We start from the raw sequence: 14,060 nt of genomic DNA, 5'->3' as shown, positions 1-14,060 counted from the left end.
AGCTCATCCTGCTCAGTACTAGGATTTCCAAAGAGGACTGGTTTCCTTTACTACAAAGGTTTTCACTGCTCCATCTGAGAGCAGCACTAAGTAGGGACAGAAACCCAGATTCCAGCGATGCGACACTTACTGGACTTGTTGATGTAGTTCTGATAAATCCCTGTTCTATCTGCTGTAGCTCTGCTAGTCGTCTTAATGATAAGCTCTTGCAATGTGGTCATTAATGTTCATGACATCTGTCTAACCCCGCCGTTCACAATTCTTGGCAATTTTCTGTATGTGCACAGTGAAAGGAGAAAGCTGTCAATTAAAGGGGTTGTCCAGGACTTTTACACTGATCACCTATCCTTGGAATAGGTCATCAATATCCGATTGGTGGGGGTGCGACACTCTGCACCACTGCTGTTACGGGTGCAGACTGCTGCAAGAAGTGCTCCTTTGCGGAGCTGTACAGCACAGCTCTGTCAACTGTATGGTGGCCACGGCTGGGTACTGCACATATGCACGCTATTAGAATCAATAAAAAGGAGGATGTGCACTAAGCAGCCCCTATACCATTGACGAAGCTGTGATATGCAGCTCCTCAAATGAGCACATCTGGCCACTGCCTGCGCCGGGAACAGTTGATCGGGTGTCGCATCCCCACTGATCAGATATTGATGACCTATCCTAAGATGGGCCATCATTGTAAAAGTCCCGGACAATCCCTTATTGGTGTGAACAGGGTTAGACAGAGCTGCAGCAGATAAAACAGTGATTTTTGCAATACTACAGCAAGTCCAGCAAGTGACACACCCCAATGTCCCTATTTTATGCTGCCCTCAGAATGGGAAACATAAACCTGGTGACAGATTCCCCTTAACGGCAGTATATTATTGTGAAATGTCTTCTGGAATATTACACCAAATGGCACAAATAAAAATCGGGCTGTTTACATATAACATTACCTGTAGTAAAGTCACCGATCCGTATTTGAATAGGACCTTTCTCCACATTCTGTACAACCGCATTGGCAATACGAGTTAGGTGACCCATGTTTCCCCTCCTCATTCCTCCCTCAGCCCTGCATACAAATACAAGTGGTCAGTTCCAAAACTAGCATACAGAGATGCAAAGGAAATACCCTACTAATTCAGAGACAGTTGTAACAGTAAAGAATTCGGAAGAAAAATAAAAGCACAAAAACAATATGCAAGTAATATTCACAGGGCAAGAATTATTGCACTATGCATCATGGAAACATGAAAAAGGCTTATAATAGTTAGAACAATAGAATTGATCTTGTATGGAAGTATAATTGATGCTTATGGTAAGTTGTGATGCAATTGCTGGTACTCACTGAATCTTGTCGTTTGTTTCCCATGCATCCAGTATTCTTTGAACCAAGCAGCACTCCTGAAATAGCTGGAACAGGTACAAATATCTGATATTATGTGATGACATTGAGATAGAAGTAGCAACAATAATAAAGCCCACAATAGCTGTTTACCTTGCATAGTATTTTACAATGGATATTCTGACTTACATGTGTAATCATAAGATCCTCTTGCTCTGGTACTAAAGTCTCTGCGTTTTCGGTGCTGCCATTAGGGGCCTCCAAGTTTGTTTTCTCCTCCACAGCATCATAACTCTTTCCACTGTGCAGAGAGTGGGAGAGGATTGCTGCTATGCACATCTCCACCTGGATGTGTAGAAAGTTATTCCAAGTGTACCTAAAAAATAAGTCCTAAAGGATAGATGGAAGGGAGAATTTAGATACTTCCTATTATGTACAATTCTTTAGGAGACAAAAGATCCCTGTTACTAAGAAGTTGCAGACAAAGGGAGGGCTAACACAGAAAAAAACCTTTAAAAATATAAATTTATTAGATTTGCATTAAAATAACCCAAAATAATTGAACAACATATATATAAAAAACAGAAAAAAATGAGATAAAGAAGAAAGGGCACTTAGATGATGTAAGCCCTAATCCAATACCAGGCATCACCAGGGGGCACTTAATCACCCTACAAGCTTAGCCCTTAACAAAAGAACTACCTATCCACGGAGGTTGCCACCCTAATACACCAGCAGCAGCGGCGCCCCAAGTCCTCGACGGCTGACCCTAAACTGCTCTATATGGCCCCATTAAATTCACATCTATAGTATTGATATAATAGGCATTAAAGGCAGTAATTCAACAATATAAACCCTAAAGGCCCCTTTCTGTAACTTTATAAATAGTAGATGATACAGATAGGCAGATATGGGCACAATAACAGGTCTGTACCCCACTCACCCCAGGCTGCCCCACCAATTCCTCTCTTATTGGTATTTATCCCCTATCTCCTGCTTGCAGTGCCTTTGTTTTTTTTCACCTTTTATATATGGACTTTGACCATTGCATATACACACGTGGTCAAAATTGTTGGTACCCCTCGTTTAATGAAAGAAAAACCCACAATGGTCACAGAAATAACTTGAATCTGACAAAAGTAATAAATTAAAAATCTATGAAAATGAACAAATGAAAGTCAGACATTGCTTTTCAACCCGGCTTCCACAAAATTTAAAAAAAAATTAAACTCATAAAATAGGCCTGGACAGAAATGATGGTACCCCTGAAAATAATGTGACAAAAGGGACATGTTAAATCAAGTTGTGTCCACTAATTAGCATCACAGGTGTCTGCAATCTTGTAATCAGTCAGTGGGCCTGTATATAGGGCTACAGATACTCACTGTGCTGTTTGGTGACATGGTGTGTACCACACTCAACATGGACCAGAGGAAGCAAAGGAAAGAGTTGTCTCAGGAGATTAGAAAGAAAATTATAGACAAGCATGTTAAAGGTAAAGGTTATAAAACCATCTCAAAGCAACTTGATGTTCCTGTGACAACAGTTGCACATATTATTCAGAAATTTATGATCCATGGGACTGTAACTAACCTACCTGGATGTGGCCGCAGGAGGAAAATTGATGACAAATCAAAGAAACGGATAATAGGAATGGTAACAAAAGAGCCCAGGAAAACTTCTAAATAGATTAAAGGTGAACTTCAAGCTCAAGGAACATCAGTGTCAGATCGCACCATCTGTCGTTGTTTGATCCAAAGTGGATTTCATGGGAGAAGACCAAGGAGAACACCATTGTTGAAAAAAAATCATAAAAAAGCCAGACTGGAATTTGCCAAACTACATGTTGACAAGCCACAAAGCTTCTGGGAGAATGTCCTATGGACAGATGAGACAAAAATGGAAGTTTTTGGCAAGGCACATCAGCTCTATGTTCACAGACGGAAAAATTAAGCATATCAAGAAAAGAACACTGTCCCTACTGTGAAACATGGAGGAGGCTCTGTTATGTTCTGGGGCTGCTTTGCTGCATCTGGCACAAGGTGCAGGGTACAATGAAGTCTCAAGACTTTCAAGGGATTCTAGAAAGAAATATGCTGCCCAGTGTCAGAAAGCTTGGCCTCAGTCGCAGGTCATGGGTCTTGCAACAGGATAATGACCCAAAACACACAGCTAAAAACACCCAAGAATGGCTAAGAGGAAAACATTGCACTATTCTGAAGTGGCCTTCTATGAGCCCTGACCTAAATCCTATTGAGCATCTTTGGAAAGAGCTGAAACATGCTATCTGGAAAAGGCAACCTTCAAACACGAGACAACTGGAGCAGTTTGCTCATGAGGAGTGGGCCAAAATACCTGCTGAGAGGTGCAGAAGTCTCACTGACAGTTACAGGAATCGTTTGATTGCAGTGATTGCCTCAAAAGGTTGTTCAACAAAAGTTAAGAGTACCATCATTTCTGTCCAGGCCTATTTCATGAGTTTCATTTTTTTAAAAATTCAATGGAAGCAGGGTTGAAAAACAATGTCTGACTTTCATTTGATCATTTTCATAGATTTTTAATTTATTATTACTTTTGTCAGATTCAAGTTATTTCTGTGACCATTGTGGGTTTTTCTTTCATTAAACGAGGGGTACCAACAATTTTGACCACGTGTGTAAGTGTATGATCACTTTACATTCTGATCTTCAGCTGTTTTCTATAGGATTTTCCCTGGGCATTGTTGCCACTATTTTGGTATTATTATATACATCTCTACATCGTGAATTCTTACCTGTGCACATTTTCTGGAGCCTACTCTCTCTATATTTTCTAGCTTGCAGTTAGACCGTGGGTGACTGGGGGGAAAGGGTGGTTGTCCCACACTCCCATTTTTTATCTTGCTTTATTTTATTGTGCACACCATCCAGACAGGCAGCGCTTTGGACGCAACATACTTTATGCTGCTTCCAAAGCGCTGTGTTATTGAACACAGGTGAATCCGCATGTGTTCATTGAACCATGCAGATACACCGCATTCAATACATTGCACTGATCAAATTTCTCTTGCGGAGACTAGCGACTCCGCAAGAGAAATTGACATGCTGCGGTCTGGAAAGATGTGCCACATGTCCATGTCCGCGGGTGATTCTACAAATCCCATCCACTATGCTGTAACATCTGGCCACTGAAGGTTTGACGCTGCATAAGCACGCAGCGTTAATCCCGCATCTGCTCCTGATCATCTGCACACACCCTTAAAAACCTTAATAAAGATTATTGTTATTATTTTGATTTTTGGCATTCATTGTTTTTCGGACTCTTAATACTGTTAAGGTGAGAGAGGCCTGTAATTGACATCATAGGTAGACCTCATCTATGAGAGAGAAAATGAGAAAACAAATCCTGAAAATCACATTGTCTCATTTGGAAAGAATTTTTTTTCAAATTTTGGTGGAAAGTAAGTATTTGGTCAATTACAAACAAGCACGATTTCTGGCTCTCACAGACCTGTAACTTCTTCTTTAAGAGGCTCCTCTGTCCTCCACTCATTACCTGTAGTACTGACACCTGTTTGAACTTATCAGTATAAAAGACACCTGTCCACAAACTCAAACAGTCACACTCCACTATGGTGAAGACCAAAGAGCTGTCGAAGGACACCAGAAACAAAATTGTAGCCCTGCACCAGGCTGGGAAGACTGAATCTGCAATAGGCAAGCAGCTTGGTGTGAAGAAATCAACTGTGGGAGCAATAATTAAAAAATGGAAGACAGACAAGACCACTGATAATCTCCCTCGATCTGGGGCTCCACACAAGATCTCAACCCGTGGGGTCAAAATGATCTCAAGAATGGAGAGCAAAAATCCCAGAACCAAATGGGGGGGACCTAGTGAATGACCAGCAGAGAGCTGGGACCAATGTTACACAGGCTACCATCAGTAACACACTACGCCGCCAGGGACTCAGATCCTGCAATGCGAGATGTGTCCCCCTGCTTAAGAAATTACATGTCTGGGCCCGTCTGAAGTTTGCTAGAGAGCATTTAAATGATCCAGAAGAGTATTGGGAGAATGTCATATGATCAGATGAAACCAAAGTAGAACTGTTTGGTAGAAACACAACTCGTCGTGTTTGGAGGAGAAAGAATGCTGAGTTGCATCCAAAGAACACCATACCTACTGTGAAGCATGGGGGGTGGCAACATCATGCTTTGGGGCTGTTTCTCTACCAAGGGAAAAGGATGACTGATCCGTGTACACGAAAGAATGAATGGGGCCATGTATCGTGAGATTTTGAATGCAAACCTCCTTCCATCAGCAAGGGCATTGAAGATAAAAAGTGGCTGGGTCTTTCAGCATGACAATGATCCCAAGCACACCACCAGGGCAATGAAGGAGTGGCTTCGTAAGAAGCATTTCAAGGTCCTGGAGTGGCCTAGCCAGTCTCCAGATCTAAAACCTATAGAAAATCTTTGGAGGAAGTTGAAAGTCCGTGTTGCCCAACGACAGCCCCAAAACATCACTGCTCTAGAGGAGATCTGCAAGGAGGAATGGGCCAACATACCAGCAACAGTGTGTGCCAACCTTGTGAAGACTTACAGAAAATGTTTGACCTCTGTCATTGCCAACAAAGGATATATAACCAAGTATTGAGATGAACTTTTGTAGGTGACCAAATACTTATTTTCCACCAAAATTTGAAAAAAAATCCTTTCCAAATCAGACAATGTGATTTTCAGGATTTGTTTTCTCATTTTGTCTCTCATAGTTGAGGTCTACCTATGATGTCAATTACAGCTCTCTCTCATCTTTTTAAGTGGGAGAACTTGCACAATTGGTGGCTGACCAATACTTTTTTCCCCACTGTACTTATATTCGTCACATTTAAAAAAAAAAGCTTATCCCCTACATATTCCATTGTAAAACTTATCATTTTCAATGCCCCCCATCATTGCACATTTTTTACTCTTAATGGCATTTGATCTTTATATGGAATGTATCAGTCAGAAAATGAAATCAATCTCTTTCCCACGAACAAAGTTTATTTTAATTAATAGATCTTATAATCAAAATAAGTTCTGCAATTAGATGTTAAAAAAAGGTTACTGTGCTGAGATAATCTTATAAATGTGACCCTTCGAATGGCTGTGTCTGACCGTACAGGAACATGGTTGGATATACCATATTCCCTGGGCAGGGAAGGACATAAGAGTATACAGATAGGACAGTATATGAACACGGGACATGTTTTTAAACAGGCAGAGAAGTGATTTTTATTACAGAAAGAATCAGCTGCGATCCCATGCTGTAATGTCTGTGCCGTGTATACTCTCTTTTGTGTTGTTCCTGCACGGTCAGACACAGCCATTACAGTACACAGCAGGGGCACATTTATAAGATTATCTCAGCACAGGAACATTTTTTTTAAACACATCCAATTGTGGAACTTATTTTTATTCCAAGATCTATTGACTAAAGTGTATTTTGTTCATGGGACAACCCTTTTAAATCCTTAAACTATAGGACCCCCCATACACATTAGATGAAAATTGGCCGAACCTGTGGATTTTGCCAGGACTGGCTGACCATCTAATATACAGTGGTGGTCAAAAGTATTGGCACCCCTGCAATTCTGTCAGATAATACTCAGTTTCTTCCTGAAAATGATTGCAATCACAAATTCTTTGGTCTTATTATCTTCATTTAATTTGTCTTCAATGAAAAAACACAAAAAGAATTGTAATAAAGCCAAATTGGATATAATTCCACACCAAACCTAAAAAAGGGGGTGGACAAAAGTATTGGCACTGTTTGAAAAATGATGTGATTCTTCTCTAATTCGTGTAATTAACAGCACCTGTAACTTACCTGTGGCACCTAACAGGTGTTGGCAATAACTAAATCACACTTGCAGGCAGTTAGCATGAATTAAAGTTAACTCAACCTCTGTCCTGTGTCCTTGTGTGTACCACATTGAGCATGGAGAAAAGAAAGAAGACCAAAGAACTGTCTGAGGACTTGAGAAACCAAATTGTGAGGAAGCATGAGCAATCTCAAGGCTACAAGTCCATCTCCAAAGACCTGAATGTTCCTGTGTCTTCCGTGCACAGTGTCATCAAGAAGTTTAAAGCCCATGGCACTGTGGCTAACCTCCCTAGATGTGGACGGAAAAGAAAAATTGACAAGAGATTTCAACGCAAGATTGTGCGGGATGGTGGATAAAGAAGCTCGACTAACATCCAAACAAGTTCATGCTGCCCTGCAGTCCGAGGGTACAACAGTGTCAACCCGTACTATCCGTCGGCGTCTGAATGAAAAGGGACTGTATGGTAGGATACCCAGGAAGACCCCACTTCTTACCCCGAGACATAAAAAAGCCAGGCTGGAGTTTGCCAAAACTTACCTGAGAAAGCCTAAAACGTTTTGGAAGAATGTTCTCTGGTCAGATGAGACAAAAGTAGAGCTTTTTGGGAAAAAGCATCAACATAGAGTGTACAGGAAAAAAAAGAGGCATTCAAAGAAAAGAACACGGTCCCTACAGTCAAACATGGCTGATGTTTTGGGGTTGCTTTGCTGCCTCTGGCACTGGACTGCTTGACCGTGTGCATGGCATTATGAAGTCTGAAGACTACTAACAAATTTTGCAGCATAATGTAGGGCCCAGTGTGAGAAAGCTGGGTCTCCCTCAGAGGTCATGGGTCTTCCAGCAGGACAATGACCCAAAAAACACTTCCAAAAGCACTATAAAAAGGTTTGAGAGAAAGCACTGGAGACTTCTAAGGTGGCCAGCAATGAGTCCAGACCTGAATCCCATAGAACACCTGTGGAGAGATCTCAAAATGGCAGTTTGGAGAAGGCACCCTTCAAATATCAGGGACCTGGAGCAGTTTGCCAAAGAAGAATGGTCTACAATTCCAGCAGAGCATTGTAAGAAACTCATTGATGGTTACTGGAAGCGGTTGTTCGCAGTTATTTTGGCTAAAGGTTGTGCAACCAAGTATTAGGCTGAGGGTGCCAATACTTTTGTCTGGCCCATTTTTGGAGTTTTGTGTGAAATGATCAATGATTTGATTTTTGCTTCATTCTCTTTTGTGTTTTTTCCTTGCAAGCAAATTAAATGAAGATAATAATACCAAAGAATTTGTGATTGCAATCATTTTCCGGAAGAAACTGAGTATTATCTGACAGAATTGCAGGGGTGCCAATACTTTTGGCCACCACTGTATATATAGGGGTCTCCTGACCCTCTACCAAGAGATAATGTCAGGGAGGAGGAGGCTTGGGTAATAGAATATCAACAACGACTACTTTTGTTTTCAAGATAAATGGCTGCAGCTTTCTCCATTCTTGCCACTGAAAACGTATGAACACTCCGACAACCCGAGTTGGAAGCTGTCTGCTGAACAACAATTCCTTTCTCATATAAAATCTTCCTTTATATTTATGAACAAACACAATGGCCCTGGATAATTTATCATTTTATTCTCTTTCCAAAACTTGATATTAACACAGACATGTACACAAGCAGCAAAAACATGGTTCCTCCTGAAGGCAAGTCACATGCATTGTGTCGATATTAAAAAAAAAAAACAGAATAAAGGATGTAAACATTACAAAAACATTTATTTACCTCTATTCATAACAAATATATTATTATCTTGACAGCATAACAAACATAATAATAAATAATTCTCAGAAACTTACAAGTAACAGATCCATGGTCCGGAGTCTGCAGAGCTCCTGGTTAATACTGGACGTATTGGCTTGAAGCAAGGCAGCAATGAGGCGAGTAGTGTGAAGACGGGCATTTCCCAAAGGTTCTTCCAAAATACCAATGGTAGTCAAGATAGATTCTTTCTGCATTATAAAAAAGTATTAGATCTTTTTATAAACTCCATTTTGAAGATTACAATAAAACAGCAATAAGCATTAGAGGCTTTAAAAAAAATCTTTTGTCTTTAAAATAAGTGAATAATTCTTCCACAATTTGCCATGCCTTGCACTAAATTTTAGATAGTTTTTTGACTTACTCAACAAGGGGGAGTCCTGTCCTAGATGGAAAAATGCTGTGGTGTATACAGAAGGGGACGTAGGATGGAATGTGCCACTGTGTGCAAGAATTCTGTGACAAATATAGGTTTGCACAACCAAGAGGTGGTGTAAACTTAGACTAGACAGCCAAAAGATGAGCCCATTTTATAAACATTGGGACTGATTTACAAAAGCGGTTTAGCTTTTAGACAGTTTACACATGGACTGCACTGTTTTATGATGAGGAAGATTTATGAAAATAACTTTAGACAGTTAAACGTTTCATTAAATAGTTTGCACCAGAATTCCGGCATAAAACGGTTTCAAACATTGCAACTTGTAGTGGCGCAAAAATGTTATGACTCTTGCAATTGCAAATTTTTTTTAAAGGGGCGGAGCTTAGCGAGGGTGGGTGTAAAAAACATGGCCAACAAATTCATCACAAACTTAGGTCACAATTGGCGACAATTAATGTGATACAGTCTTTGAATGGAATGAATTTCTTACACTGGCGCATAACAGTCAAAAAGTGTGCCAAATTCATTAAGAAGTACCTAAATCTTAAGGATTTTGGCGCATCTTACTTAGGTAGTGTCTTCATCAAGACTTGAGCCAAGACTGAGGCCAAAGTTTTCATCACCTATTAGTTGGTTTACTTGAACCAACTAAGTTGTGCCAAATTGTGCAGTCATTGTGGTGAACAGGATCACAATTTAGACCAAGCCCCTTATTCTAGGACTGTTCAATATGTGTTGCCCTAAAATAAATATTGTGACTGGCACGAATGACAGTTTTTCAGCACAAATTAAAGCGGTTGTTAGCTTCTTGAAGAACCCCTTCTCGAATACTACAGGTGCATCTCACAAAATTAGAATATAATCAAAAAGTTAATTTATTTCAGTTCTTCAATACAAAAAGTGAAACTAATATATTAGATAGAGTCATTGTAAAACAGAGTGATCTATTTCAAGTGTTTATTTCTGTTAATGTTGATGATTATGGCTTACAGCCAATGAAAACACAAAAGTCATTATCTCAGTAAATTAGAATACTTTATAACAACAGCTTCAAAAATGTTTTTCAAATCCGAAATGTTGGCCTACTGAAATGTATGTTCAGTAAATGCACTCAATACTTGGCCGGGGCTCCTTTTGCATCAATGCGGCGTGGCATGGAGGCGATCAGCCTGTGGCACTGCTGAGGTGTTATGGAAGCCCAGGTTGCTTTGATAGCAGCCTTCAGCTCGTCTGCATTGTTGGGTCTGGTGTCTCTCATCTTCCTCTTGAAAATACAAGGTCAGGCGAGTTTGCTGGCCAATCAAGCACAGTGATACTGTTGTTTTTAAACCAGGTATTGGTACTTTTGGCAGTGTGGACAGGTGGCAAGTCCTGCTGGAAAATTAAATTTCCATCTCCAAAAAGCTTGTCGGCAGAGGGAAGCATGAAGTGCTCTAAAATTTCCTGGTTGACAGCTGCGCTGACTTTGGTCTTGATAAAACACAGTGGACCTACACCAGCAGATGACATTGCTCCCCAAACCATCACTGATTGTGGAAACTTCACACTAGACCTCAAGCAGCTTGGATTGTGTGCCTCTCCACTCTTCCTCCAGACTCTGGGACCTTGCTTTCCAAATGAAATGCAAAATTTGCTTTGCATTTACTTAGTGTATCAATGACTGCCTTCTGGACCTCTGTCAAGTCAGCAGTCTTCCCCATGATTGTGGAGCCTACTGAAACAGACTAAGGGACCTTTTAAAATGCTTAGGAAGCCTTTGTAGGTGTTTTTTATTAATTATTTTAATTTACTGAGATAATGACTCTTGTGTTTTCATTGGCTGTAAGCCATAATCATCAACTTTAACAGAAATAAACAATTGAAATAAATCACTCTGTTTGTAATGACTATATAATATATGAGTTTCACTTTTTTGTATTGAAGAACTGAAATAAATTAACTTTTTGATGATATTCTAATTTAGTGAGATGCACCTGTATATTCACCTGTGTAACATAAATCATCATATATTGACCTCCTGTTCCGGAGCCATTCCAGCAAGGTCGGTGCTGGGACTTGCGTGACGTTCTTATGCCATATGAGACCTGCAGCAAACCAGCTGCTACTAATGGACCACAGCACTCAAATCTTCCCCAGAAGGCATTGTCCACTTTAGGACACATTTCTGGCACAGTAACTTAGTGAGTCAGCCCCATTGTTTTAAAATTCTTCTAATTGGCACAATAAAGTTGCTCAGATATGTGCATTTTGCAGTGCACATAATGAATACACATGCACAAAAACACCTACCTTAGGAGGGTGCTGCAGCAAATGGTGAAAATCCTTCAGATGCGATTCTATGCCCTGAAGAACACTGCTACAGACCACTGCTGCCGGCCTCTCATATCCCTGAGGAAGAGAATCTAAGAGAGGATCCACACTACAGACAGAAAAACAAAAGTACTGAGATCCATTGCAATAGCAGAAAATCAAATAAGTGATCATCCTATAAAAGTAACTGCGATGCATATTAGGTACCACTCTGAAACAGCATATGGGTTTAGCCTAGTTTGGCTGGTAAATTGGTCTAAAAATGTATCTGTCACCAGATAAACTGCATACATTTTTAAACAGATCTCTAAGATCTGATGAGGTTGGTGTACTTACATTGAAAGCCAGAATGGTTGTATAATCCTTTTTTGAATGATTATACTCAATCTCCACCAACCTGGCCTGACTGAGAGATCCTCAGTGTCATCCTCCATGTAGCTACTGAAATCTCAGCATAATCATTCTGCCGTCGTTTTTTCAGTGTATGTACACCAGCCTCCTCTGGTCTAAGAGATCTATTTCATAATAGTATGCTGTCTGTTTTGTGAAATCTGGTGACACATCCAAATTAAAAAGATGGACATTGACATAAAGCATAGCCACATTAAGATGCTGTTGAAGAAACAGTTATTCTTTATGGGGTGGGAGCTATCTTGCCTATTTTTTCCATGACACATTGCCCTAGGGACCTCCTACCAGCTAGATCTCTGCCAGGAAAATCAACAACAACACAGATGTGTGTTTTTGTATGAACATATATGGAATACTAAGCAGACAAATCAGAAATTAAAAACTGGACCACATTATACTTTGCTGGAGGATTCGACTGCCACAATATCAACTTGTCTATGACAGCACACATTAAAATATATGTAGAGTGGCAAACCTTGGTCTTCTGGTTTCCAGTAAGGTCAGTAAAATTTGAGTTCCACACACAACACAGCTCTCCGTTGGCTCTTCATTAAACATGTTGTGCAAAAGTTGCTCTACACACTGTTGTCTATAGATATAAAAGAAACCAGTGTTGGATACGAAAAACACTTAGAAAGGTGAGCAATAATTGGAGACTAATGTATAGAACGTATTATATAACCATTGCACAAAGGAATAATGAGGGAACACTTAACCAAAAATAAAAGAATCATAAAAGTGAACACGATATAAAGGTTGCCCACACTGGTTATCAGTCTGTAAGATTTTCTGCAACAGTCTTGTAGAATAGGAGAGGTGGGAAAAATACGCCAGCGCTATCTATTCACTGCTTGTAGAAATGCCATAAATATCTGTCTGAGAATCCCTTTAATCAAGCTACGTGGAGTTTTTCTATTTGAAAGGCCTCAAACAAACTTAAATTCTGTTTAATTGAGCAAGAGGTGAGTGGCACTCACGATTCAAGTGTTACCAGCAGAGGATCAGTCTCCAGTATCTCCTGCATCTGACTGCACTGATCTCTACTCAGGCGAATGAGATCGCACAAGGTTTGGGACGCATTAGTCTGTCTCTAAAAAACAAAAGAAATGAAAGTAAGCACAGTACAAATTACAAGATCAGTATCCAGAGTAATAAAGTGAATATCTTTATTGTAAAAAATAAATAAATAAAAATAAAATCCACCTCATATTAACAAATTTCGTAGTTTAGAGAGTCAATGTGGTCAATATCGACCTGGGCATGTCATCTTAACCCACCCCCACCTAAGACATGATCATCTGGTGCCCATCTGTTGATATTGCAACCTACTGAATGCCCCATGCATCTGCCAATTTTGTATCTTACATGGACAATACACTGAAATACATATTGTGTATTGTACCAAGAATCAAGCAAATCGCTGTGAGACTAAAAAAAAAAATTGTGAAATGATTTTTAAAAGAAAAAAAAACAATTTAAATCACAGGTTTTTATTTCCATCCTGTAAATAAAAAAATTAAAAATATAATGGCACTGGCGAGTCCCATTAATCCTGCATAATGAGCGTTGTAAAAAAATGGCAGAATTGTTGTTTACGCCTGCCAAAAATTAATGAAACACAATCACAGAGTCATATGTGCCCCAAGATGATACAAAAAAACCCTACAGCTGATTCCCATAAAACAAACACAGCTCCATCGACCAAAAAGTAAATGTTACGAGTCTCAGAAAAGGGAGACACAAACAATTTTAAGGCTATGTGCCCACGATGCAGAAATGCTCCGGATTTTTCCTGAGCGTTTCTGCATCTCACTGGCAGAAAAAAAACGCCTGCGGATTGTACATGTGGATTGTACATGCGTTTTTCCTGCCAAGGACATGCGGATGTGAAGCGTTCTTCACATGCATTTCTGCATGCGGGTTGACAAGCGCTTTCCAAGCGATTTTAGCATCACTTGGAAAGTGCTTGTCAA

General features: G+C 40.0%; 1 protein-coding gene across 5 annotated transcripts in view; it reads right to left on the bottom strand.

The window, feature by feature from the left end:
- The window catches only part of PPP6R2 (protein phosphatase 6 regulatory subunit 2), a 111,076-nt gene that overhangs the window by 55,246 nt on the left and 41,770 nt on the right, over positions 1–14,060 (bottom strand). For all 5 annotated transcript variants that reach the window (XM_073652582.1, XM_073652581.1, XM_073652580.1 and 2 more), the window contains 7 exons: positions 13,065–13,177; positions 12,563–12,676; positions 11,656–11,785; positions 9,023–9,175; positions 1,526–1,726; positions 1,340–1,404; positions 948–1,063 (listed from right to left, as the gene is read on the bottom strand). In XM_073652582.1, the coding sequence (XP_073508683.1) occupies positions 948–1,063; positions 1,340–1,404; positions 1,526–1,726; positions 9,023–9,175; positions 11,656–11,785; positions 12,563–12,676; positions 13,065–13,177 (892 nt within the window). The remainder of the gene's footprint in view (positions 1–947; positions 1,064–1,339; positions 1,405–1,525; positions 1,727–9,022; positions 9,176–11,655; positions 11,786–12,562; positions 12,677–13,064; positions 13,178–14,060) is intronic.

Source organism: Phyllobates terribilis, unplaced genomic scaffold (assembly GCF_046119375.1).
Source record: "Phyllobates terribilis strain yellow unplaced genomic scaffold, ASM4611937v1 Scaffold_11__3_contigs__length_659146591, whole genome shotgun sequence".
NCBI lineage: Eukaryota > Metazoa > Chordata > Amphibia > Anura > Dendrobatidae > Phyllobates > Phyllobates terribilis.
This window is presented reverse-complemented; position numbering and strand designations above follow the sequence as displayed.